At 48.6% G+C, this 24876-nt stretch overlaps 1 protein-coding gene across 3 annotated transcripts; it reads left to right on the plus strand.

Annotated features, from left to right (window-relative positions):
- The first annotated feature begins 335 nt into the window (after positions 1–335).
- CFAP90 (cilia and flagella associated protein 90) lies at positions 336–21208 on the plus strand. 3 transcript variants are annotated; one of them, XM_049860821.1, is made up of 4 exons: positions 525–593; positions 8354–8550; positions 18375–18491; positions 20522–21208. In XM_049860821.1, the coding sequence occupies exons 2-4, from the start codon at positions 8404–8406 to the stop codon at positions 20699–20701; spliced, it is 444 nt and encodes a 147-aa protein (XP_049716778.1). In that variant the 5' UTR covers positions 525–593; positions 8354–8403; the 3' UTR covers positions 20702–21208. The 3 variants fall into 3 exon arrangements, with proteins under 3 accessions (XP_049716770.1, XP_049716778.1, XP_049716787.1); XM_049860830.1 differs by lacking the exon at positions 525–593 and adding an exon at positions 778–802; XM_049860813.1 differs by lacking the exon at positions 8354–8550 and having other exon boundaries at positions 336–593.
- The last annotated feature ends 3668 nt before the right edge of the window (positions 21209–24876 follow it).

Consider the following 24876-nt stretch of genomic DNA (forward strand, 5'->3'; position numbering starts at 1 on the left):
CTGCTCCCGGCGCAGATGGAGGGAGGCCCAGCGTGGTTGTTCCACGGAGCGGCGAGGATGAGGGTTCTGGCCCGTCCCAGATGCGCCTCCTCTCGACCTCAACCCCGGCCCGGCCCGCCCTGTCGCCTTTGATCACCGGGGCTCCACTCCCGGCCCCGCCCCCTCATCGAGGCCCCGCCCCTCCCAACCACGCCCCGCCTCGCGGCCACGCCCCTCCTCGCGGCTCCGCCCCTCCTCGCGGCCACGCCCCTCCTCGCGGCTCCGCCCCCAGCCCGCCTCCCTCCCTGCGAGGTGGGCGGAGTCCCTGGTTTCTTGGCAACCTGAGGACGCGGGTGGCCGGCGAACCCCGGAGGCTGGTGAACGCGGCCGGCGGGCACTCTGTGGCAGGCGGACGGAGCATGGCCTCGGCGGAGGCGCTGACCCGGGCCCGCGCGGAGGACGTGGACGAGGACGAGGACGAGGAGGAGATCACGGCCGCCACGCTGCGGGGCCAGCCGCGGCCGCTGCCCATCTCGGCGCTGTCTGCCTTCAGCTACATCCCGCCGCGGCGCCTGGACCCCAAGGAGCACAGCTACTACTACCGCCAGGGCAAGGTGGGTGCCGGGGGAGACGGAGGGGGCAGGACGATCAGCGGGGAGGCGGGCTGGGCGCCTGGACCCCAGGGAGCACAGCTGCCACTACCGCCAGGGCAAGGTGGGCCAGGGGCTGGGGTAGACGGAGGGGACAGGATGATCAGTGGAGAGGTGGGCTGGCTGGGCGCCTGGACCCCAGGGAGCACAGCTACTACTACCGCCAGGGCAAGGTGGGCGAGTTGCAGCGGAGGCAGTCTGGAAGGCCAGAGGCAGAAAGGGGCGGGGGCGGGGGTAGGGGATAGCACGGTGCTGGGGGCGGGTTTGGGGCGGAGCTCGGGGGGAAGGTTGAGGACAGGATGTTTAGCAAGGGAGGGTAGACAGGCGCCTGGACCCAAGGAGCTCAGCTGCTACTACTGCCAGGGCAAGGTGGTCCCCCCGGGGAGCGAGGAGGGACCAGGGTGGAGCCCGGGGCTCAGCTGGGGCGAGAGGGGGCAGAGGTGAGGTGGGATGCCAAGGAGGGGAAGGAGGGAGAGGACCTAGATGTCTGGACCCCCCAAATCCACAGCTATGACTACCTGGAGAGCAAGGTGATGCTTCCCCAGGGGAAGAGCGGTGCGGGGCGCGGAGTCAGGCGGGGGGGCGGGAAGGCTGGGGACTGCTTATGTGGGTGGAGGACTGCACAGTGTGAAAGAAGGGTCAGGGAGGGGCGCGCAGTTCCAGGTTCTGGGGACGCTCACAGGGGAGGGGCAATCCAACCGGGCGCTAGAACACAGAGGGGATGCTCAGAAGGGCAGGAGGTACCAGAGGAGAGAAGGAGGGCGGTTTTCACGGAGGGGTCTGAATTCCCGAAGAGGGCTCGGGACACCCAGGTGCACAGTTCGGAAAAGGAGGCAGGCGTGTGGCCTCCTCTGCTTTGTGTCTGCAGTCCGCACCGGGGCCAGGACGGTCCTTGGCAAGGGGACCCTCTGCCCACCTTCAAACCTAAGGAGGGAGGTGTGACCAGATGCGCAGGGAGGTGGATTGGGGGTGGTCTCGGATTCTGAAGTGGCCCGGGGGATCTGGGAGAAGGGCCCTGCGTGTCTGCAAAGGGCCTTACACCCAGCACCTCCCACCAGCAGAGAGGAGCAGGAGGAGCAGTCCAAAGAAAATGGAGCAACTTCAGGGTCTGCGGGTGCATCCTTCTTGCCCTGTTTCCAAACATCTCCAGGATGTCTGTCAGTCAGAATGCAGGGCCCCCATTATTAAACAGGAAGATGGCTGGGCCCAGCCTGCAGGGGTAACTTGGACCAGGCTTTTCATGCCTGCTAGCTATGGCTGCCAACCAAAGGGTCGGCAGTTCGAATCCACCAGGCGCTCCTCGGAAACTCTATGGGGCAGTTCTACTCTGTCCTATAGGGTCGCTAGGAGTCGGAATCGACTTGATGGCACTGAGTTTTGGGTAGCCACTCTGGTGGCTTGAGTGACCCAGGTGAGGGGGGGAGAGTAATCTGGTGAGAGGAGGAAGGAGGCCTTTCCCTGGTGCTGTACAAGATATTCCCACAATGCATCCTTGCCTTCCTCCTCTCACCACCATCAGTAGGGTCCAAACAGGTCCAGGTGCAGGTCAGCTCAGCACACTTCTGAGTCCTTACCTTGTGAGGGCTGGAAGCGCATCACAGAGCTTTGCCTTACAGACATCTTCAGTTTCCAGTTTAGGGACCACCAACCTCAGCCCGCTCCTGGGAGGACCTCCGGTTTATAACAGCACCTCTCTGGGTGGCCTGGAGTGGTATGAAAGGAGAAAGAGGACCTCAGGGGGCATCTGGAAGTATCTGCCTTCGAAGCCCTGTTTGCAGACACTCCCAGGCTGGAATATCCACTGAATATTAAGATGATTGGGGGTAGGGAATTTAAAGTGATGATATCCAACCTTTAAGGATCTCTACTTTTTCATCCATGAGCAAAATGTTTTGAAAGAGCTCTTAACTGTAAATAACTTCATTTATTAAATGAATTTACATTTTAAGTATAGTTGATGTTGTTAGTTGTTGCAGATTCTGATTCCTGGCTACTCCATGTGTGTGTTACAGAGAAGAACTGCTCCCTAGGGACTTCTTGCTCACCTAGAGATATCCATTTTAAGTATACTATACTTATATTCCCCCACGTGTCTGTCAGTTTGTCATACTGTGGGGGCTTGTGTGTTGCGGTGATGCTGGAAGCTATGCCACCAGTATTCAAATACCAGCAGGGTCACCCATGGAGGACAGGTTTCAGCTGAGCTTCCAGACTAAGACAGACTAGGAAGAAGGACCCGGCAGTCTACTTCTGAAAAGCATTAGCCGGTGAAAACCTTATGAACACCAGCGGAACGTTGTCTGATATAGTGCTGGAAGATGAGCCCCCCAGGTTGGAAGGCACTCAAAAGAAGACTGGCGAGGAGTTGCCTCCTCACAGTACAGTCGACCTTAATGACATGGAGTAAAGCTTTCGGGACCATCATTTGCTGATGTGGCACAACTCAAAATGAGAAGAAACAGCTGCAAACATCTATTAGTAATCAGAACCTGGGATGTATGAAGTATGAATCGAGGAAAATTGGTAATTGTCAAAAATGAAGTGGAATGCATAAACATTGATATCCTAGGCATTATTGAGCTGAAATGGACTGGTATTGGCCATTTTGAATCGGACAATCATATAGTCTACTCTGCTGGGAATGACAACTCAACGAGGAATGGTGTTGCATTCATTGTCAAAAAGAACATTTCAAGATCTATCCTGAAGTATAACGCTGTCAGTGATAGGATAATATCCATATGCCTACAAGGAAGACCAGTTAATACGACTATTATTCAAATTTATGCACCAACCACTAGGCCCAAAGATGAAGAAATAGAAGATTTTTATCAGTTGCTGCAGTCTGAAATTGATTGAACATGCAATCAAGATGCATTGATAATTACTGGCAATTGGAATGCAAAAGTTGGAAACAAAGAAGAAGGAGCAGTTGTTGGAAAATAGGGCCTTGGTGATAGAAACAATGCCAGAGATCAAATGATAGAATTTTGCAAGACCAAATTCTATCATTGCAAATACCTTCTTTCACCAACATAAACAGTGACTATACACACGGACCTCGCTACATGGAACACACAGAAATCAAATTGGAAAGAGATGATTGAAAAGCTCAATATCATCAGTCAGAACAAGGCCAGGGGCCGACTGTGGAACAGATCATCAATTGCTCATATGCAAGTTCAAGCTGAAACTGAAAAAAATCAGAGCAAGTCCACAAGAGCCAAAATATGACCTTGAGTGTATCCCACCTGAATTTAGAGACCATCTCAAGAATAGATTTGATGCATTAAACACTAGTGACTAAAGACCAGACAAGTTGTGGAATGACATCAAGGACATCATCCATGAAGAAAGCAAGAGGTCACTGAAAAAACAGGAAAGAAAGAAAAGACCAAGATGGATGTCACAGGAGACTCTGAAACTTGCTCTTGAGCGTCGAGCAGCTAAAGTAAAAGGAAGAATTGATGAAGTAAAAGAACTGAACAGAAGATTTCAAAGGGCCTCTCGAGAAGACAAAGTATTATAATGACATGTGCAAAGAGCTGGAGATGGAAAACCAAAAGGGAAGAACACGCTCGGCACTTCTCAAGCTGAAAGAACTGAAGAAAAAATTCAAGCCTCGAGTTGCAATAGTGAAGGATTCCATGGGGAAAATATTAAACGATGCAGGAAGCATCAAAAGAAGATGGAAAGAATACACAGAGTCATTATACCAAAAAGATTTAGTCGATATTCAACCATTTCAAGAGGTGGCATATGATCAGGAACCAATGGTACTGAAGGAAGCAGTCCAAGCTGCTCTGAAGGCATTGGCGAAAAACAAGGCTTCAGGAATTGACGGAATATCAACTAAGATGTTTCAACAAACAGATGCAGCTCTGTAGGTGCTCACTTGTGTATGCCAAGAAATATGGAAGACAGCTTCCTGGCCAACTGACTGGAAGAGATTCATATTTATGCCTATTCCCAAGAAAGGTGATCCAACCGAATGTGGAAATTATAGAACAATATCATTAATATCACTTGCAAGCAAAATTTTGCTGAAGATCATTCAAAAACGGCTGCAGCAGTATATCAACAGGGAACTGCCAGAAATTCAGGCCGGTTTCAGAAGAGGACGTGGAACCAGGGATATCATTGCTGATGTCAGATGGATCCTGGCTGAAAGCAGAGAATACCAGAAGGATGTTTACCTGTGTTTTATTGACTATGCAAAGGCATTTGACTGCGTGGATCATAACAAACTATGGATAACACTGCAAAGAATGGGAATTCCAGAACACTTAATTGTGCTCATGAGGAACCTTTACATAGATCAAGAGGCAGTTGTTCAGACAGAACAAGGGGGTACTGATTGGCTTAAAGTCAGGAAAGGTGTGCATCAGGGCTGTATTCTTTCACCATACCTATTTAATCTGTATGCTGAACAAATAATCCGAGAAGCTGGACTATATGAAGAAGAGCGGGGCATCAGGATTGGAGGAAGACTCATTAACAACCTGTGTTATGCAGATGACACAACCTTGCTTGCTGAAAGTGAAGAGGACTTGAAGCACTTGCTAATGAAGATCAAGGACCACAGCCTTCAGTATGGATTGCACCTCAACATAAAGAAAACAAAAATCCTCACAACTGGACCAATGAGCAACATCATGATAAATGGAGAACAGATTTAAGTTGTCAAGAATTTCTTTTTACTTGGATCCACAATCAACAGCCATGGAAGCAGGAGTCAAGAAATCAAAAGACGCGTTGCATTGGGCAAATCTGCTGCAAAGGACCTTTTCAAAGTGTTGAAGAGCAAAGATGTCACCCTGAAGACTAAGGTGCGCCTGACCCAAGCCATGGTATCTTCAATAACATCATATGCATGTGAAAGCTGGACAATGAATAAGGAAGACCAAAGAAGAGTTGACGCCTTTGAATTGTGGTGTTGGCAAAGAATATTGAATATACCATGGACTGCCAAAAGAATGAACAAATCTGTCTTGGAAGAAGTGTGGCCAGAATGCTCCTTGGAGACAAGGATGGTGAGACTGCGTCTTACATACTTTGGACATGTTGTCAGGAGGGATCAGTCCCTGGAGAAGGACATCATGCTTGGCAGAGTACAGGGTCAGTGGAAAAGAGGAAGACCCTAAACCAGGTGGATTGACACAGTGGCTGCAACAATGAGCTCAAGTATAACAACAATTGTAAGGATGGTGCAGGACTGGGCAGTGTTTCTTTCTTTTGTGCATAGGGTCGCTATGAGTTGGAACCTACTCGACAGCACCTAACAACAAATACGTATATTACTACCAATTAATTTATGATCAGCGTGAGAGAACCACCCAAAAACCATGGACTCTTCATGTTTTCAGTGGGCCTATGTTGTTTTCCGAATCAGAATCGACTCGACAGCAACTAGTTTGGTTTTCTTTTTGGTATGTTATTTAAAGGAGTCCCTGGGTGATACCTGACTACTAGCTGAAGGTTTGGTGGTTCAAACCCACCCAGAGGCTCCTTGGAAGACGGGCCTGGCAATCTGCTTCTGAAAGGTCACAGCCTGGAAAAACCCTATGGAGCACTTCTACTCTGCTCACGTGGGGTTGCCATGAGTCGGAGCAGACTCCAGGGCAACCAGCAACAGCAACGGCATGCTGTTGTATTGAGAGAATACAAAATGTGTGGCCAGTTTGAAATAATGAAAACAACTCACAATACACTGTTCTGGTTTTTACTTTGAGAGGCCATGTTAAATAGAACCTTGAAGCTATCGAGAAGACAAAAGACTAAGCAAATGAAGGCAAGATCTCTGTATTGACAAGAAAGGCCAGGAGAAGACTGCTAAGGATGCTGGGCAAATGGCCTTGTAGATAAGGAATCTTGGAATGGGCAGAGCTTCCCACTCGGACAAGCAGCGCAGCCCCCGGCCCTGTGGGCCAGGCACTACCAAGGGGAGAAGGGCAGAGCTGAGCATGGTGGGCTCAGTGTGTTCTAAGTCTACCAGTGTGGGCAGCGGCTCCACTTGCCTGGGCAGAATCAACCAAGGGCAGACAGAGGCGGGTGGTGTGAGTGACCAGGTCCTCATCATTTGGGAGGAGTGCAGGAGTGGGCAAGGAGCCCACTTGAATCCAGGGTTGGCACGTGTATATGGCCCACTGCCTGAATTAATCAATAAAGTTTTATTAGAATACAGCCAGGCTTGCCTAATAAAAACACATACAGACTTTGATAGTAAAAAGCTTTATTCAGAAAGAAAAAGGGGGGAGAGGAAGGGGTATCGTAAGATGGGGAAGGGGACTGTCATGGATTGAATTGTGTCCCCCAAAAATATGTGTATCAATTTGATTAGGCCATGATTCCCAGTATTGTGTGGTTGTCCACCATTGTGCCATCTGATGTGATTTTCCTGTGTGTTGTAAATCATACCTCTATGATATTGATCTTGGAAGAAGTACAACCAGGATGCTCCTTGGAAGCAAGGATGGCAAGACTACGTCTCACACACTTTAGACACATTATCAGACGGGATCAGTCCCTGGAGGAGGACATCATGCTTGGTAAAGTAGAGGGTCAAAGAAAAAGAGGAAGACCCTCAATGAGATGGATTGATACAGTAGCTCCAAAAATGGGTCCAGTGTAGCAACAATTGTAAGGATGGCACAGGACCAGGCAGTGTTTCAATTCTTTTGTGCATAGTGTTACTATGAGTCAGAACTGACTTGATGGCACCAAACAACAACAATGATGCTGATGAAATGGGATTAGCAGCAGGAAGTGGGACTCAATCTACAAGATTGGATTCTGTCTTGAGCCAATCTCTTTTGAGACATAAAAGAGAGAAGCAAGCAGAGAGACATGGGCACCTCATACCACCAAGAGAAAGCACCAGGAGCACAGTGCATTCTTTGGACCTGGGATCCCTGCCCAGGGAAGCTTCTCAGCTGGGGAAGTTTGATGACAAGGACCTTCCCCCAGAGCTGACAGAGAGAAAGCCTTCCTCTGGAGCTGGCGCCCTGTATTTGGACTTCTAGCCTCCGATACTGTGAGAGAAAAAATTTCTCTTTGTGAAAGCCATCCACTTGTGGTATTTCTGTTAGAGCGGCACTGGATGACTAAGCCAGGGACCATGACAACAGGAAGAACGCTCCAACCATAGATCTGCAGACGCTTGGAGACACGGGCAGAACTTACGGTTGGTTGGCAAGAGTTTCCAAGTGTTAGGGAAAAAACACCTTCTCTCATGGAGACAGAGTCAACAAGGCTAGGAAAAGACCCAGGTGTGGGGAAAAGGGATGAAGGGGTACTGTCTTTGGATAGTAAATAAGAGCACATGCTATCCTGAGACCAGCTTGTCCTCCGGAAGGGGCCTTTAAGGAGGGTTAGTGTGCTGGCTCAGGCTGAGCGGGGCCAAAGCTCAGGGCCTTGGGGAAGGAGAGAAGTCTAACCAAAGTTTGGTGAACAAGCACTTTATTTCTCATTGATCAGTGGGGACAAGCAGTTCAGTTACTTATTTAGGAGACAAGGAATGGGAGCGCTCAGTTGCTATCCAAAAGGTTGGCGGTTCTTTAAACCCTCCAGCCACTCTTCAGGAGAATGACCTGGCGATCTGCTTCCATAAAGATTACAGCCTTGGAAACCTTATGAGGCTGTTCTACCCTTTCCTATGGGGTCACTATGAGTTGAAATTGATTCGACAACAATGGGTTTTTTTTTTTTTTGGGTCTGGCTTTCAGGGGCCCTGGTGGTGCAGTGGTGAGGCGCTTGGCTGCTAACTGAAAGGTTGATGGTTCAAACCCACCAGCTACTCCTCGGGGGAGAGATGTGGCAGTCTGCTTTCATAAAGAAACTGTATGGAGGATCAATTGGAATCAATCAGACGGCAACTAGTTTGGTTTTTCTGGTTTGGTATCTGGCCTTGTATCAAAGTCTGGTAAGCAAGGGGACATCTGTGAGTCTTACCTGGGAAGAGAGTTCTTTCCTGAACTCAAAGGGTGGGAGAATTTCTTTAACCATCTCTGTATTCCAGTGTCAGGGGTTCAGGTACAATTCCACATGGGAACACCCATTCGTTTACATACATGAAGGGTTGAGTAGCTGTGGCAGAGGCCCAAAGGCTCAAAAAGCTAAAATAGTTACTCTGTGGCATTTTACCAAAAAAGTCTGCCAAACTCTGTTCTAATGTATTGCATTAGGACTAGAATTAGAACAAATTAATTCAAAGTGGATTTTTAAAAAAGCATTTCAGCACGGTTTTGGCAAGCCGGGGTCACAGTCAATTTTAAGCCTAAAAGCTTGGCTGCTAACCAAAAGGTCAGCAGTTTGAATCCACCAGCTGTTCCTCGGAAACCCTATGGGGTAGTTCTACTCTGTCCTACAGGGTCGCTATGAGTCGGAATTGACTCGACGACAATGGGTTGGGAAGTGTGACCCTGGGTAGCGAAAATGGATTTTGCTCTCGGCAACTAACCTAAAGGTTAGCTATTCAAACCTACCCAGCGGTGCCATGGAAGAAAAGTTTGACGATCTACTTTTGTAGAAATTACAGTCCAGAAAACTCTATGGAGCACTAAAAAAGAAAAAAAAAAACCACTGTCGTCCAGCTGATTCCAACTCACGGCAACCCCATACATGTCAGAGTAGAATGGCTCCATACGGTTTTCTTGGCTGTGATCTTTATGGAAGCAGATTGCCAGGCCTTTCTTTGTGGAGATGCGGTGTAGATTCAAACCACCAACTTTTAGGTCAGTAGCCAAGCGCAAACCGTTTATGCCACTCAGGGACCTTGCAGAGGAGCGCTGGGTAAAAACATAGGCTCCATGCTCACGAGCTGTGTGGGCTTGCCCAAATCACAGACTCTCTGTCTCCGGTTGCCTGTCTGTAAAACAGGGATCAAACAGTGCCTGTGTCCGTTAGCTCCTGTGAGAAATAATTTAATACTAAGTGTGAAAGTATAAAGTGCTTATGTGTAAAGTGGCACATAAGCAAAAACAACTAAACCCCTTGCCTCGCGGTAGAGTCGATTCTGATTCATAGCTAGGTATTAAAAAAAAAAAGGTTGCCATCAAGTGGATCCTGACCCAGGGCAACTCCGTGGGTGTCAGATTACAACTGTGCTCCATAGGTTTTCTTTTTCTTAATTGTACTTTAGATGAAGGTTTACAGAGCTAATTAGTTTCTTATTAAGCAATTAATCCACGTTATTTTGTGACATTGGTTGCCAACTCCACAACTTGTTAACATTCTCCCCTTCTTGACCTTGGGTTCCCCATTTCCTGTCCCCTCCTGCCCTCTCATCCTTGACCCTGGGCTGGGGTGCCCATTAATCTTGTTTTGTTTTACAGGCCTGTCTAATCTTTGGCTGTAGGGTGAACCTCAGGTGACTACAGGGCTAAGTTAATAGGGCGTCTCTCAAGTCTAAGAGCTACGTTGGAGTCCCTGTGGGGCCATACTCTCGAGGTTTCTCCAGTCTCTATCAGGCCAGTAAGTCTGGTCTTTTTTTGTGAGTTAGAATTTTGTTTTACATTTTTTCTCCAGCTCTTTCTGGGACCCTCTGTTGTGATCCATCAGAGCAGTCAGTGGTGGTAGCTGGGCACCATCTAGTTGTGCTGGACTTGGTCTGGTGGAGGCTGTGGTAGATGTGGTCCATTAGCCCTCCGGACTAATCTTTCTCTTGTGTCTTTGGTTTTCTCCATTCTCCCTTGCTCCAGACAAGGTGAGACCAGTGGAGTATCTCAGATGGCCACTCACAGGCTTTTAAGACCCCAGACGCTAATCACCAAAGCAGAATGTAGAACGTTTTCTTTATAAACTATGTTATGTCAGTTGAGCTAGATATCCCCCGAGACCATGGTCCGCAGTCCATTCCGTAGGTTCTCAATGGTTCATCTTTTGGAAGCAAGTCATCCGAGGTGCCTCTGGGTGGACACAAATGCCCAACCTTTACCGTTAGCACCACCCAGGGTCTCCTATTTATGAACAACTACTATAATTGCCGGAGGCAGTGATGGTTCGGGGGTAGAATTCTCTCCCTCCATGTGGGAGACCTGGGTTCGATTCCCAGCCCATGCACCTCATTATAGCCACCACCTGTCTGTCGGTGGAGGCTTGTGTGTTGCTGGGATGCTGAACAGGTTTCAGTGGAGGCCAACACCACCACTGTTACTATTATTTGTTCTCGTTAGTGATTGTGAGAGTGTTTTTTTCAGTGAGGGTTGGGTTCAGGTGGCCAATCTTGTATGTCCCAGACCCTGTGGGAGGGCAGATGATAAGAACATCATCTGGTGGCTTCTAGTCTCTAGAGCACCTCACCTCGGAGCCCAGAGAGCTAACCCCCAGAACACTGCACACTTGGTTAACCCCAGTGATGCCCCAGCAGAAATGTGACCAGCCCTGCCCCGATCCCTCGGGGTCTCTGGCAGTGAGGCTTTTCCTATCAAACACTGTTCCAGTGGCAGCAGACTCAGCTCAAAGCTGATCTTAAGTTACTTTTTCCTTCTTCTGCCTTAGGCAGCATTTCTGCTACTGAAATGGAGAAGCAGAGTTAAAGTGGATCCCCTTTTGGGAAGGTTGTGAGTAAATCCCTCAAGTCTAAGAGCTACATTGGAGTCCCTGTGGTACAGTCAACATGCTTGGCTCCTGACGGGAAGGTTGGAGGTTCCAGTCCACCCAGAGGTGCCTCAGGAGAAAAGCCTGGCAATCTACTTCTGAAAAATCAGCCAGTGAAAACCCTGTGGAGCACAGTTCTACCTTGATACACATGGGGCTGCTGAGAGTCGGCGTCAACTCGACAGCACTGGTAAAAAAAAAAAAAAAGGAGGGCGGTCTACATTGAAAAATCCTAAGAGGTTTTGTTGTTATTGGGTGCCATTGAATTGATTCTGACTCATAGCAACCCCACGTGACACAGTAGAACTGCCCCATAGGGTTTCCTAGGCTGTAATCTTTATGAGAGCAGATCGCCAGGTCTTCTTCTCATAGAGCCATTGGGTGGGTTCCAACCGCCAACCCTTCTCTTAACAGCTGAGCACTTAACCGTTAAGCCACCAGGGCTCTTTGAGAGGTTTTAGAGATGGTGATAAGGCAGGCTGTGGATAGCTCTGTCTTAAGCGAAGCTTTTCTCTGAAGGCCCCGTCTTGGTTATCTAGTGCTGCTATAACAGAAATACCACAAGTGGATGGCTTTAACAGAGACAAATTTATTCTGTCTCAGTCTGGTAGGCTGTAAGTCCAAATTCAGGGCGTCAGCTCCAGGGGAAGGCTTTCTCTCTGCTGGCTCTGCAGGAAGGTCCTTGTCAAGGTCCTTGTCCCCCAGTCTAGGAGCTTCCCAAGCACAGGGACCCTGAGTCCAAAGGACGTGCTCTGCTCCCAGCACTGCTTTCTTTCTGATATGAGGTCCCCTCTCTCTGCTTGCTTCTCTTTCCTTTTATCTCTTGTAAGATAAAGGGTGGTACAGGCCACACTCCAGGGAAACTCCTTTACATTGAATCAGGGATGTGACCTTAGTAAGGGTATTGCAATCTCACTTTAATTCTCTTTAACATAAAATTACAATCACAAAATGAAGGACAACCACGCAATACTGGGAATCATGGTCTGATCAAGTTGACACATTTTTTGGGGACACAACCCAATCCATGACAGCACCCTTCAATTAGGGGGATCAGTCAGCTTTCCTTCCCCTGGAGTGTGGTGTCCATACTGAGGTGAGGGCCTTGTGTTTCTTTAAACATCATTGCATTTCCCTTTGCCACGTGCAGCCAGGCGCTTTGTAAATGTGACCACGTGCAAGGACCGTCCAGAGTGTCCTGCATACAGCAGGTGCTCAATATGTGCTCCCCTGAGCCATTCCTTGATGTGGATTTTTGACCTTTAAGCACTAAGCACATTAACCCCTGTCATGGATTGAATTATGTCCCCCCCAAAATGTGCATACCAACTTGGCTAGGTCATGATTCCCAGTATTGTGTGGTTGTCCTCCATTTTGTGATTGTAATTTTATGTTGAGAGGATTAGGTGGGATTGTAATACCATCCTTACTGAGGTCACCTCCCTGATCCAAGGTAAAGGGAGTTTTCCTGGGGTGTGGCCTGCACCACCTTTTATCTCTCAAGAGATAAAAGGGAAGCAAGCAGAGAGTGGGGGACCTCATACCACCAAGAAAGCAGCACCAGGAGCAGAGCGCATCCTTTGGACCCGGGGTCCCTGCGCCTGAGAAGCTCCTTGACCAGGGGAAGATTGATGACAAGGACCTTCTGGAGCCAGCAGAGAGAAAGCCTTCCCCTGGAGCTGATGCCCTGAATTTGGACTTGTAGCCTGAGAGGAAGACTGAGGACAAGGACCTTCCTCCAGAGCTGACAGAGAGAGAAAGCCTTCCCCTGGAGCTGACACCTTGAATTTGGACTTTTAGCCTACTTTACTGTGAGGAAATAAATTTCTCTTTGTTAAAGCCATCCACTTGTGGTGTTTCTGTTATGGCAGCATTAGATGATTAAGACACCCCCCCGCAACACACACGCACATGCACACACACAGAGGCACACCCATACACACACACATGCACACTAATCCGCACACACATTCACACACACACACACACGCTTTCGCTCCTACAGACTGTGGTGCTCTAGTTCTGTGTTTTCCTAGTCTGCCTGTTTAAATCTAGGTGGGGTAGTCTGTATTACATCCAGCAGGCTCTTGCACCCACACACCTTCTGTGAGGGATTGAACTGTGTCCCTCAAAAAGATCTGCTGAGTCCTAACCCCAGAACCTGGGAAGGTGACCTTGCTTGGAAACAGGGTCTTTGAAGATGTTATCTGTTAACACGAGGTCATACCAGAGTAGGGTGGGTACTTATCCAATCTGAGTGATGTCTTATAAGAGACAGAGAGAAGATACACCATGTAAAGATGCATCTACCAGCCAAGAACTGCCAAAGAACGCCTGGGGCTACCACAAGCTGGGAGAGACAAGGAAGGATCTTTCCCTAGGGCCTTCAAGAGAGAGCATGTCCCTGCTGACCCCCTGAATTCAGACCATATCCTCCAGAACTATGAGACAACAAATTCCTTTTAAAGCCATCCACTTTATGGTATTTTGTTTTGGCAGCCTTGTTGTTGTTGTTAGGTGCCACTGAGTCGATTCTGACTCGTAGCAACCCTATGTACAACAGAATGGAACACTGCCCAATCCTGTGCCATCCTCACACTCAGTGTTATGCTTGGGTAATTGTCGCAGCCACTGCATCAATCCATCTCGTTGAGGGTCTTCTTCTTTTTTGCTGACCCTCTACTTTACCAAGCATAATGTCCTTCTCCAGGGACTGGTCCCTTCTGATCACATGTCCAAAGTATGTGAGATGTAGTCTCACCATTCTCGCTTCTAAGGAGCACTCTGGCTGTACTTATTCCAAGAAAGATTTGTTCATTCTTTTGGAAGTCCATGTTATATTCAATATTCTTCACCAACACCACAATTCAAAGGTGTCATTTCTTCCTCAGTCTTCTTTATTCATCGTCCAGCTTTCACATGCATATGATGCAATTGAAAACACAATGGCTTGGGTCAGGCGCACCTTAGTCTTCAAGGTGACATCTTTGCTTTTTAATACTTTAAGGAGACCTTTTGCAGCAGATTTGCCCAATGCAATGCGTCCTTTGATTTCTTGACTGCTGCTTCCATGGGCGTTGATTGTGGATCCAAGTAAAATAAAATCCTTGCCTTAAGGAACATAGAAGATTTATCCTCTGTGTAGCCAGAAGTAGAAGAGAATTGAATATTGGTAATGTGTGGTTGTGCAGTGGTTAAGCGCTCAGCTGCTAACCAAAAAGTTGGTGGTTTCAATCCATCCAGCGGCTCCACAGGAGAAAGATGTGGCAGTATGCTTCCATAAAGATTGCAGCCTTGGAAACCCTGTGGGGCAGTTCTACTTTGTCCTATAGGGTTTCTGTGCACTGGAATCAACTCGAAGGCACACAACAATAACAGTTGTCTACCAAACCAGTTTGTCTGCCAATTTGTTCACCTGGGGGAGAGCTCTCCTAGGTCGGGTCTCTGGCTCCGCTGTAGTTACCCTTCGTTCATCTCCATTCTTACTTTCCACTGTTCAAAAGGTGATGTGCTAAGTTTCTGGAGCTACTGTAACAAATTACCACAAACTGGGTGGCTTATAACACAGAACTTTTTTCCCTCTCAGTTCTGGGAGCTAGAAGTCTGAAATCAAGATGTCGGCAGGGCCGTGCCCTTACTCAAAGCTCCCGGGAAGCTCCTTCCTTGTCTCTCCCAGCTTCTGGTGGCCCTCGGTGCTCCTTGGCCTGTGGCTGCAGCAGTCCAACCTGTGCTCCATCTTCACGTGGCCGTCTTCCCTTGTTTGTCTGTGTCCCTGTCTCTTTTCTTCTCATGAGGACACCTATCATATTGGCTTAGGGCCCATCCTAGTGAGCTCGTCTTAGCTTGATTACATCTTCAAAGACCCTATTTCCAAATAACGTCACATTCACAGTTACTGAGTGGTTAGGACAACCTTAGGCCTTTTTTGGAAACACAATTCAACACGTAAAAGATGGTAACTCCTCCTGACCAGGAGGTCACTCACCCACTGGTCCTGTCTGTAGTGGGAGGTATAGCCTCTCTGCCTCAGCTTCTGCCACAGCCACCTTCTGCCCCAGCTGAAACCAGAGCGGGCCTCCCTGCGATGCCAGCGCCGTACTTACATCTGCCTCCCTTGCTTCATTTGTACTCAGCTGTTGCTTTACTATTGGGGTCATCTCCATGGTTAGACTCTGGTGTCCTTAAGGGCAGGGGCTCCTTTCTTCTGAGCAGGAGGCTAGCTAGTGCCTCACATAAGAGTGGGGCTAATGAGCTTTGGGCAGGAGCCCTAGTGGAATAATGGTTAAGTGCTCAGCAGCTAACCAAAATGTTGGTGGTTTGAATCTATCCAGCAGCTCCACAGGAGAAAGATGTGGCTATCTGCTTCCATAAAGATTACAGCCTAGGGAACCCTTGGAGCAGTTCTACTCTGTCCTATAGGGTTGCCGTGAGTTGGAATTGACTTGATGGCACACAACAACAACAATGTGCTTTGGAGGTTGTCTTGGTTATCTAGTGCTGCTATAACAGAAATACCACATGTGGATGGCTTTAACAAACACAAGTTTATTTTCTCACAGTCTAGTAGGCTATAAGTCTAAATTCAGGGTGCCAACTCCAGAGAAAGTCTTTCTCTCTCTGTTGGCTCTGGAGGAGAGTCCTTGTTATCATTCCTCCCCTGGTCTCGGAATGTCTCAAAGCAGGAACCTTGAGTCCAAAGGATGTGCTCTGCTCCTAGCATGGCTTTCTTGGTGGTATGAGGTCCCCCATGTCTCTTTGCTGGCTTCTCTCTTTTATATCTCAGAAGAGATTCTTAGGACACAATCTAATCTTGTAGATCTCATCGACGTACTGCCGCTAATCCATCTCATTAACATCATAGTGATAGGATTTACAGCACGTAGGAAAATCACATCAGGTAACAAAATGGTGGACGATCACACAAGACGGAATCATGGTCTAGCCAAATTGATACACATATTTTTGGGGGACACAATTCAATCCATGACAGAGGTTGAAATTTGAAGGCCTCCACCAGACTTAAAGCACGCAGTCTACAGGCTAGAGTGACATTTCATACTAGGCATGGGGTCACCATGAGGGAAACGGATGGTAGATCAACCAGTACCACAACCAGTATGAGGCCCTTGTCTTAGCTTCCTGGAGCTGCTGTAACAAAACACCACACAGTGGGTTGCTTCGAAGAACAGAAAATTGTTTTCTCATGGTTCTGAAGGCTAGAAGCCCAGATCATAGAAGTCCTGGCCACACTGACTCCTTGGAGGCTGTCTCCTACCTTCTGGGGGTGCCAGCAATCCCTGGTGCTGTTCTGCTGTTCATTAATGCACCTGCCTTTCTTGCTGCATGGCGCCTGTCCTCCCCCCTGGTGCCACCCCTTTTTATAGACACCATTCAGAGGAATCAGGACTAGGACCCACCCCAGTGTAACCTTGTTCCACCTAACTGATAACAAAGACCCTATTTCCCCAAACAAGGTCACATTCCTAGGAACAGGGTTAGGACTGCAATGTATCGATTTTGGGGGACACAATCCAATCCATAGAAGCCATATTTAATTTTAACAACACTCAAAGCCCAGAGAGACTATAGGAGATCACAAGAGAAAAGTAAATGGCTTTGGTTTTGCTTTGCTTTGCTTTTTAACAGACACATCATGTGTGAAAGAGAGGGAATGCCTTGAGAGATTTGAATAGCAAAATATCAGCAAACCCAGAGCTCCGCTTTATGAGAGCATCTAACTCCAGACTGGTTTTTATTAATATCAGTTTGCTTCAAACTATAAAGGAATGAAAGAAAAAGGGAGAAAAGAAGGAAAATTAACCATTAAAATCTGGGAAAAGGTGCTCAGTTTGATTAGGTTTTGGAAATGGGCGGTCACATGGCTAAAAGAGGGTGCCTGGTGGTGGCATTTTTCTTATATTTCAGTGATAGAAAAGTTCATTTTTCATCCTGGAAAGTTCTGAATATGCAAAATCCCCACTACGAAAAGATGTCTAAGATTCTGGTCACGCCCTCGGTGGTGAGATTCCTAAAAAAGATTATCCTGAGCAATAGTGGGCTCTGGTAACTAACCCGGGCATTGCGGGGCCCGCAGCACGGCTTCTTCAGGGCACTGCTTTATGGAGTGTTTCAGGGGACCTGATTTCAATGAGAAATGGGCATTTTTATAACAGTGCACATGACACCAGCTTCCTCCAACTTAGAGGACAAAATGCAGTCACGTTTCCTTGCACGTTCAGACCACAGTGATGGCATCTCATTCTGTTCTGGGGCCCGTCCTTCCCTCTTCAGGGACTCCCTCCCAGGATAAGCCCCAGAGCCCCAGGGGGGCTTACTCAGTTCAGAAGGGCAGGCCAAAACCAAATCTATTGCTGTCGAGTTGATTCTGACTCATAGAGGGACTTCAGGACAGAGTAGAGATGCCCCATAGGGCTTCCAAGGAGCAGCTGGTGGATTCGAACTGCCGACCTTTTGGTTAGCAGCCGAGCTCTTAACCACTGCACCACGAACGCTTCCCATCTATCATGCATCTATTTATACGGATTATATGCAATTTCTGGGTCATGAAAACAGTTAATGCTCTCTGCTGCTAAGCCAAAGGTTGGAGGTTCAAGTCTACCCAGAGGCACCTCGGAAGAAAGGCCTGGCAATCTATTTCTGAAAAATCAGCCACTGAAAACCCTGTGGAGCACAGTTCTACTTACACACACGGGATCACCAGGTGTTGGAGTCAACTCTTGGCAACTGCCTTAAAAAGAGCTGAGGGAAAGAAATGAAAGTTCCCATGGAAGTGCCCCTACCCCATGCCAATCAGCTCTTGCAGAGACCCTGTCCCTGCTGGGCTGAGCTGTGACTGCCCCCTGCTGGGCTGGGCTGTGACTGCCCCCCTCCCCTGCTGCTGGGCTGGGCTGTGACTGCCCCCTGCTGGGCTGGGCTGTGACTGCCCCCTGCTGGGCTGGGCTGTGACTGCTCCCTGCTCTGGGTCATGGCCGCTCCCCCCCTTGGTGGGTGACCATCCTGACCAAGTGCAGTCATGACAGTCCAAAGACTCTATGCCCCCAGCTCCATCAGGTCAGCATTGGCTCCATCAGGCTTTCCAGGCTCAGTTTTCAAATAAACCCACAGCTTGTTTTCTCCTTTTATTCCCAGACAGGAATCGTTTCCCTCTATGACTGTGTTTTCAAGAGGCGCCTAGATTACAACCAGATATCGCACCGTGATGACAGAGAGCACGCGAAAAGCATAGGGCTGTGTGTGAACAAGGAGGTAACAGGGTGCTAACAGATCAACATAAAATGCACATTTTAATACTGGGTTCCCTTTGCTTCCTGTAACTCCAGGAGTCTGGCACCTCACCTGGATTTTACTGTCCCCAGAAACCAAGATGAAACTGTTATTTTAGCTCAGTGTATTCTGTCTTGCTATTGTGTATTAACTTTTGTGATTCTGTTTCGTTGTACAGAATTTAGCAATTAGTGAGAGAAAAACAAAGAGCCCCTGGGTGGTACAAATGATTAAGGGATGAGCTACTAGCCGAAAGGTTGGAGGTTCAGGTCCACCCAGAGGGGCCTCAGAAGAAAGGCATGGCGACCTGCTTCTGTAAGGTCACAGCCTTGAACACACCACGAAGCGCACTTCTACTCTGCACGCATCGGTCGCCACAGTTCAGAACGGACTCGGTTTAGTGGCAACTGACTTTTTAGCATAGTTGTTTTTGTCATTAGGCGCCATCGAGTTGATTCCAACTCAGCGGCCACATATGATGGAGTAGAACTGCCCCACAGGAGTTTCTAGGCTGAGAGGAGCCCTGGTGGTGCAGTGGTTAAGCACTCGGCTGCTAACCCAAAGGTCAGCAGTTTGAATCCACCAGCCTGCTCCTCTGGAGAAAGATGTGGCGGTCTGCTTCCATAAAGATTTACAACCTTGGAAACCGTACACAGTATTTCTGCTCTGTCCTGTAGGGTCTCTATGAGTCAGAGCTGACTTGATGGCAGGGTTTTTTTTTTTTTTTTATCTTTATGGAAGCAGATCTCCAGGTCTTTTCTCCCTCGGAGCTGCCGGGTGGGTTTGAACTGCCAGCTGTTCATTTAGCAGCAAAGCACTTAACCATTGGCCCACAAGGGCTCCTTTTCTAAGCATTACTTATATCCATTTAAAGGAGCCCTAGTGGCACAGTGGTTAAAGCGATTCACTGCTAACCAAAAGGTCAGTAGTTTAAAACCACCAGCGACTCCATGGGAGAAAGATATGGCAGTCTGCTTCTGTGAGATTTACAATCTGGGAAACCCTATGGGGTTGCTATGAGTCGGAATCGACTTGACAGTAGTAGGTTGTTTTTTTTTTTTTCATTTTGGTATACCCATTTATTCAACAAATGCTTCCTGAGCACCTCCTGTGTACCGGGCATAAAAGGAATAAGACAAAAGTCTCTGCCTTCTTAGAGCTTCTGTTCCCATGAGGAGACTGAAAAATCAGAGGCAAATTTGTAATGAACCTAATTCCAGGTAGTGGTGATTGGTGTGCAGAAGAATGAAGCCATCTAAGGGGCGAGGGCTGAGCAGGGGGCAGGGGGTGCTCCTTTAGCTGGGGTGGGTGGGTGGGGTCAGGAACAACAGTGACAGTTGGTGAGAAGGTGGCTGCAGGAGAGGAAGGGGCAGAGGTGTGCCCAGGAAGAGCAGACAGGCCAGGCAGAGGCCCCGGGTCCGTGGGCTGGGGGAAAGAAAGAGCCAGGCTGACAGCAGAGTGGGCAGGAGAGGGCAGGAGAGAGGAAGGATATGGCTCTAAGTCAGAGGTACCTGGGCTCAGGTCTCAAAGCTGGAACCACTGCAAGACCTCGGCTCTTCCTTGGAAGGACCTGAGGGCAGTGGAGGGCTCAGAGCAGGAGAGTCCCTGAATGGGGCGAATGTGAATGCACTCGCTGCTAGCCAAGAGGCTGGAGGTTCGAGTCTACCCAGAGGTGCCTCAGAAGACCTGGCAATCTCCTTCCAGAAAACCAGACATTGACAACCCTGTAGAGCACAGTTCTACTCTGGTACACATGGGGTCTCCGTGACTTGGAGCTTACTCCGTAGCAACTTGTGTTTTTTTGGAGCAGAGGGCCTGAGTCCAGCATTTAAGGAGGTCCCTCTGGCTTCAGTGCCGAGTAGAGGAAGTGGCCAGGTGGAGTCAGCTCAGTTTGCAGGCTCCCAGGTGGTTCACCTTGCTGAGCTCCGGGCAGATGCACTCAGCACCCTGGCCGTGGGGTGGGCTGAGCTGAGGTCACCGTGTGTGTGACGGTGCTGTGGGTGCCCCCACAGGAGCGGGAGCGGCCCGTCGGGGTGCTGACCTCCTCTGTGTATGGGAAGCGTATCCACCTGCCAGTGGAGCCGCTGAACCGGGACCACGGGCGCGTCAACCACGTGAAGGCCGACTTCTACCGGAAGAACGACATCCCCAGCATCAAGGCCCCTGGCTTCGGGCACATCTCTCCAGTCTGAAGCCCCCAGACCCAAACGGCACGTCGGGGAGCCCGCCACAAGTGAGGCTGTCGGGGGTGGGTGGGGGTGCCGGGCCTTACTGCACCTGCTCATGGCCATGTAGTCATTGCAGCAGGTGTCTGTCCATCTCCGGGGAGGACCGCATGTGGGCAACTTCCTGCACGCTGGCTGCCTCGTCAGGAACCTGGCCCTGTGCCTCTGATGCTTACAAGCATGGGCCTGGTGACAATTTTTATGTGACGTTACTTGGATTAAATGATGCTGGGAGACTGATTCATTGAGCGCACCATACGTAATAAAGTTAAGACTCTGTTCCCATTTTGTAATGTTGCCTTGAAGTCAGCTCACGGACCTTGCGTTTGGAAGTATTATGGGGGAGAAGGGGCACATGGAATATGTGCTATGGAAATAGTGACTGAACGTTAGTGTGAATGGCCTTTAACTTGCCTTGCTTTCTCCAGGAGCCCTGCTGTGCAGTGCTTAAAAACTATGGCTACTGACCAAAAGGTCCGCAATTCAAATCTACCAGCCACTCCTCGGAAACCCTATGGGGGCAGCTCTACTCTGTTCTAGAGCCAGAATCGACTCAACTGCAATGGGTTTTTTTTTTTTTTTTTTTTTTCTCTGGTTTTGTTCTCTCCAAGAGCAGAGGCACAGTGGAAATAGCCTTTGGCGCATCTGAACTCTAGATACTATCATGCTCTCCCCTCCCCACCTTCAGAGCTGCAAAGAATGGGATTTTGCACAATGGAGGGCAAGAGCCAGGGTAAGGACGGGTGGCCTCAGTGGCCAGCCATGCGTCCCTCTGTCCCTCCTCAAGTGAGAAGCCACCAGGGTCCCAGGGAGACCTTGGGAGTTTGTGTGGGAAATGATGAGCTAGTAGGGTGTAGCTGTCACCCAGGTACTGCACAGATCCTCTCCTGGCTCCGAGCAATCTCACCACAACAGCGACTCTGAGCTGCTTTCTCTCTGGAAGCAGATAATTTGAAAACCATTCAAGTATTAAAAGAGATCAGCTACATTTTTAATGAATTGATCCCTTGGAAGAAATCATCTCTCTTTTATGATTTAATTTCCACAGTTTAGCAGTTAACAGGCAGGTAAGCTAATTAATTTCAACGCTGATTCCAACAATCCTGGTTTTATTGTTCAGAATTCTCAGATGACCATGGTACTGAACTGCTGGCAATTTCAAGGCTGGGTGACTCCTAAATATTCCTTTATTCTTTTGAAAGAGGCTTTTCACTGTAGGAGCCTTTTGTTCTTTTCCAACAAATAGCAGATCATTTGAAATGCTTTTGGGTGTTCTATACTGTATTTATTATACTGTATTTATAATAACATAGTGGAAATTATATATAGTTTGAGTTATAGAAATTTTTAATAAATTACTCTTTCTTCAGTCTTGATTATCAAGAAAGACAAGGTATCTGTAAGAAATGCCTTCGCTTCAAATGGCTGCAATACATTAACATCAAACTAACTTATTTTTAATTGACTTTAAGTTGGACCTAGTCCTTTAATCTCTTGGTACTTACTTTTAAGAAGCATGCTTGAATTGGGAAGGATTTTGGAAGTTCTTGCATTTTTTAGGCAACAAGGTAATATTAAATGTATTTATAAGGAAACCCTGGTGGTGTAGTGGTTAAGTGCTATGGCTGCTAACCAAAATGTTGGCAGTTCAAATCCACCAGCCATTCCTTGGAAACCCTAAGGGGCAGCTCTACTCTGTCCTATAGCATTGCTATGAATCATAATTGACTCAATGGCAATGGGTTTGGTTTTTTGTTTATATGGGTATCGGGGTCCCTGGGTGGTGCAAATGGTTAACACGATTGGCTGCTAGCTGAAAGGCTGGAGGTATGAGTCCGTCCAGGGTGCCTGGGAAGAAAGGTCTGATGACCTACTTCTGAAATATAAGCTATTGAAAACCCTGTGGAATGCAGTTCAGCTCTGACACACATGGGGCCACCAGGAGTCAGGGTCGATTCAACGGCAGCTGGTTTGGTTCATGGGCATCAAGAGCTTAACAGCTTTTAAAAATAACACATGAACGCCCAGTCCAGTCACCTTATCAAAGAGAAACCTAGACAAAAAGAACTTGTTCTGATTTACAAATTCCCACCACTAGTTGGTGAGGTCTCCTGGTCATCAGATGTGCCTGAAACAAGGGAAACAGTGGTTACCACCTTTTAGGGAGGCACATGGAGCTGGGAAGAAGAATGGCAGGACTCAGGACAAAGCCCAGACATTTCTACCCAGGTACATTAGAACACCGCAGGCTGTAAGGGGTCCAGACTCGAAGCACTTGTGATAAGAGAAGGCTTCCTATAAGAGATAAAGGTTACAGAGAGCTTTGAGGAGGCATTTTTACTTGCCTTTACCAATGGTGCAGTGGCTAAGTGCTCGGCTGCTAACCGAGAGGTCCGTGGTTCAAACCCACCAGCCGCTCCACGGGAGAAAGATGTGGCAATCTGTTTCCATAAAGATGACAGCTTGGAAACCCTATAAGGCAGTTCTACTCTGTCCTACAGGGTTGCCATGAGTTGGAATTGACTCAGCGACAACAGGTTTGGCTTTGTGTTTTTACCAATGTCACAAAGGCTGTGGTAGAATTCTCACCTTCCATGTGGGAGACCCAGGTTTGACTCCCGGCCAACACACCTCATGTGCAGCCATCATCCGTTGCTGTGATGCTCAAGAGGGTTGAGTGGGGCTTCCAGACTGAGATGGACTAGGAAGAAAGGCCTGGTGATCTACTTCTGAAGGTCAGCCAGTGAAAACCCATGGATCACAAAGGTCCTATCCTGTTGTACATGGGAATTTCACGTTACGGCCGCGCTGACGGTAGCTAACAACAATTGCAGTGTCAACTCCGGAGTCACAGGGACCATGGGCCAGAGGGAAGTGAAGTGCCAAGCCTCCAATTTGCATTTCAGCCTACAGGGGTGTTTTCAGATGCCCAGAGGGTACGGAGCTCATTCGTTAAAAGCAGGGGTTGGTCTAGGCCCTTGGCTCTGGGCCAGTGGATCACAAGCTTGGCTGTGAATCAGGATCACCTGAAGGATTTGTTAAGAAGCACACGGGCCCCATTCCCGGAACTCACGTGATTCGGCAGGTCTGGGGTGGATTTGCAACTCTGACAAATTCCCAGGTGATGCAGCTGCTGCTGGTCTCAGGGCCACCGTGAGAGGCCTGGCCAGGCACGGCGCTTTGAAAGGCAGGCTCTGACGGTGATTTTGATTGATTTTAAAAGTCTGTTGTTTAGTAAGGTGGATGAGACAGCTTTGGGAAATAAGTCGCCTTCTGAGTTCTTTTCAGCACAAATCCAAGTTCATCACATCCTGTAGGGTGAGGATGGGGGGCAGTGGGACTGTTTTGGAAAACCTGGCAACTCGCCCAGCCGTGGGTGGGTGGCTACTAAGGGCAGGTGGCCTACAGCAAGGCCTGGATGGACTCTGTGCTAAAGAGTAAGGGCCTACCAGGCACACTCCCTGATCTCATTACATATGGCAAATGTAGCAGTTTGAGCTCACGGAAACCCAAGGTGCCCTATTCCAGATATGGGAGACAGTGAGGAGAAACGCACTTGTCATGTTTCGTTCTTCCATCACCTTGTGGAGATTTAAGTGGATTAAGGGCAATGCTGAGCTGCCTAATACTATAAAAAAGTTCCTGACTGAGGCAGAAAATAGAACAAATCACACTGAATTCAGGCTCCAGTGCTGAAGGATAGTTACTAGTTTCAATAAATAGTTTAAACTGAGTGTAGGACAGAGTATGGACGGGCAGCTTGCCCATGGTGCAGATACACTGGCAGGAATAGCCCCAAATTTTGTTGTGTTATTCATAAGGTTGTCATGAGTTGGAGAAGACTTGAAGGCAACTGAGAACAACAACTTGCCAGGCTCCCTCACAAACCCCCACCTCCACCACCTCCACCACCACCTTCACCTCCTCTACCATCACCACCACCACCTCCACCATGACCATCACCACTGCCACCACCATCATCACCTCTGCCACCTCCACCTCCATACCACCTCCACTACCATCACCATCACTACCTCCACCACCACCACCACGACCGCCTCCATCACCACCCTCACCTCCTCTGCCATCACCACCACCTCCTCCATCATGACCATCATCACTGCCACCACCATCATCACCTC

The sequence above is a fragment of the Elephas maximus genome, chromosome 2, assembly GCF_024166365.1.
Source record: "Elephas maximus indicus isolate mEleMax1 chromosome 2, mEleMax1 primary haplotype, whole genome shotgun sequence".
NCBI lineage: Eukaryota > Metazoa > Chordata > Mammalia > Proboscidea > Elephantidae > Elephas > Elephas maximus.

What these genes read in the sequence shown, in the direction of transcription:
- CFAP90 (XM_049860813.1), top strand. Translation starts at nt 399, where the DNA reads ATGGCCTCGGCGGAGGCGCTGACCCGGGCCCGCGCGGAGGACGTGGAC. An exon ending in ACTACTACCGCCAGGGCAAG is followed by an intron (nt 594 to 18,374) that starts GTGGGTGCCGGG and finishes TTTTATTCCCAG; the next exon opens with ACAGGAATCGTTTCCCTCTA. An exon ending in GGCTGTGTGTGAACAAGGAG is followed by an intron (nt 18,492 to 20,521) that starts GTAACAGGGTGC and finishes GTGCCCCCACAG; the next exon opens with GAGCGGGAGCGGCCCGTCGG.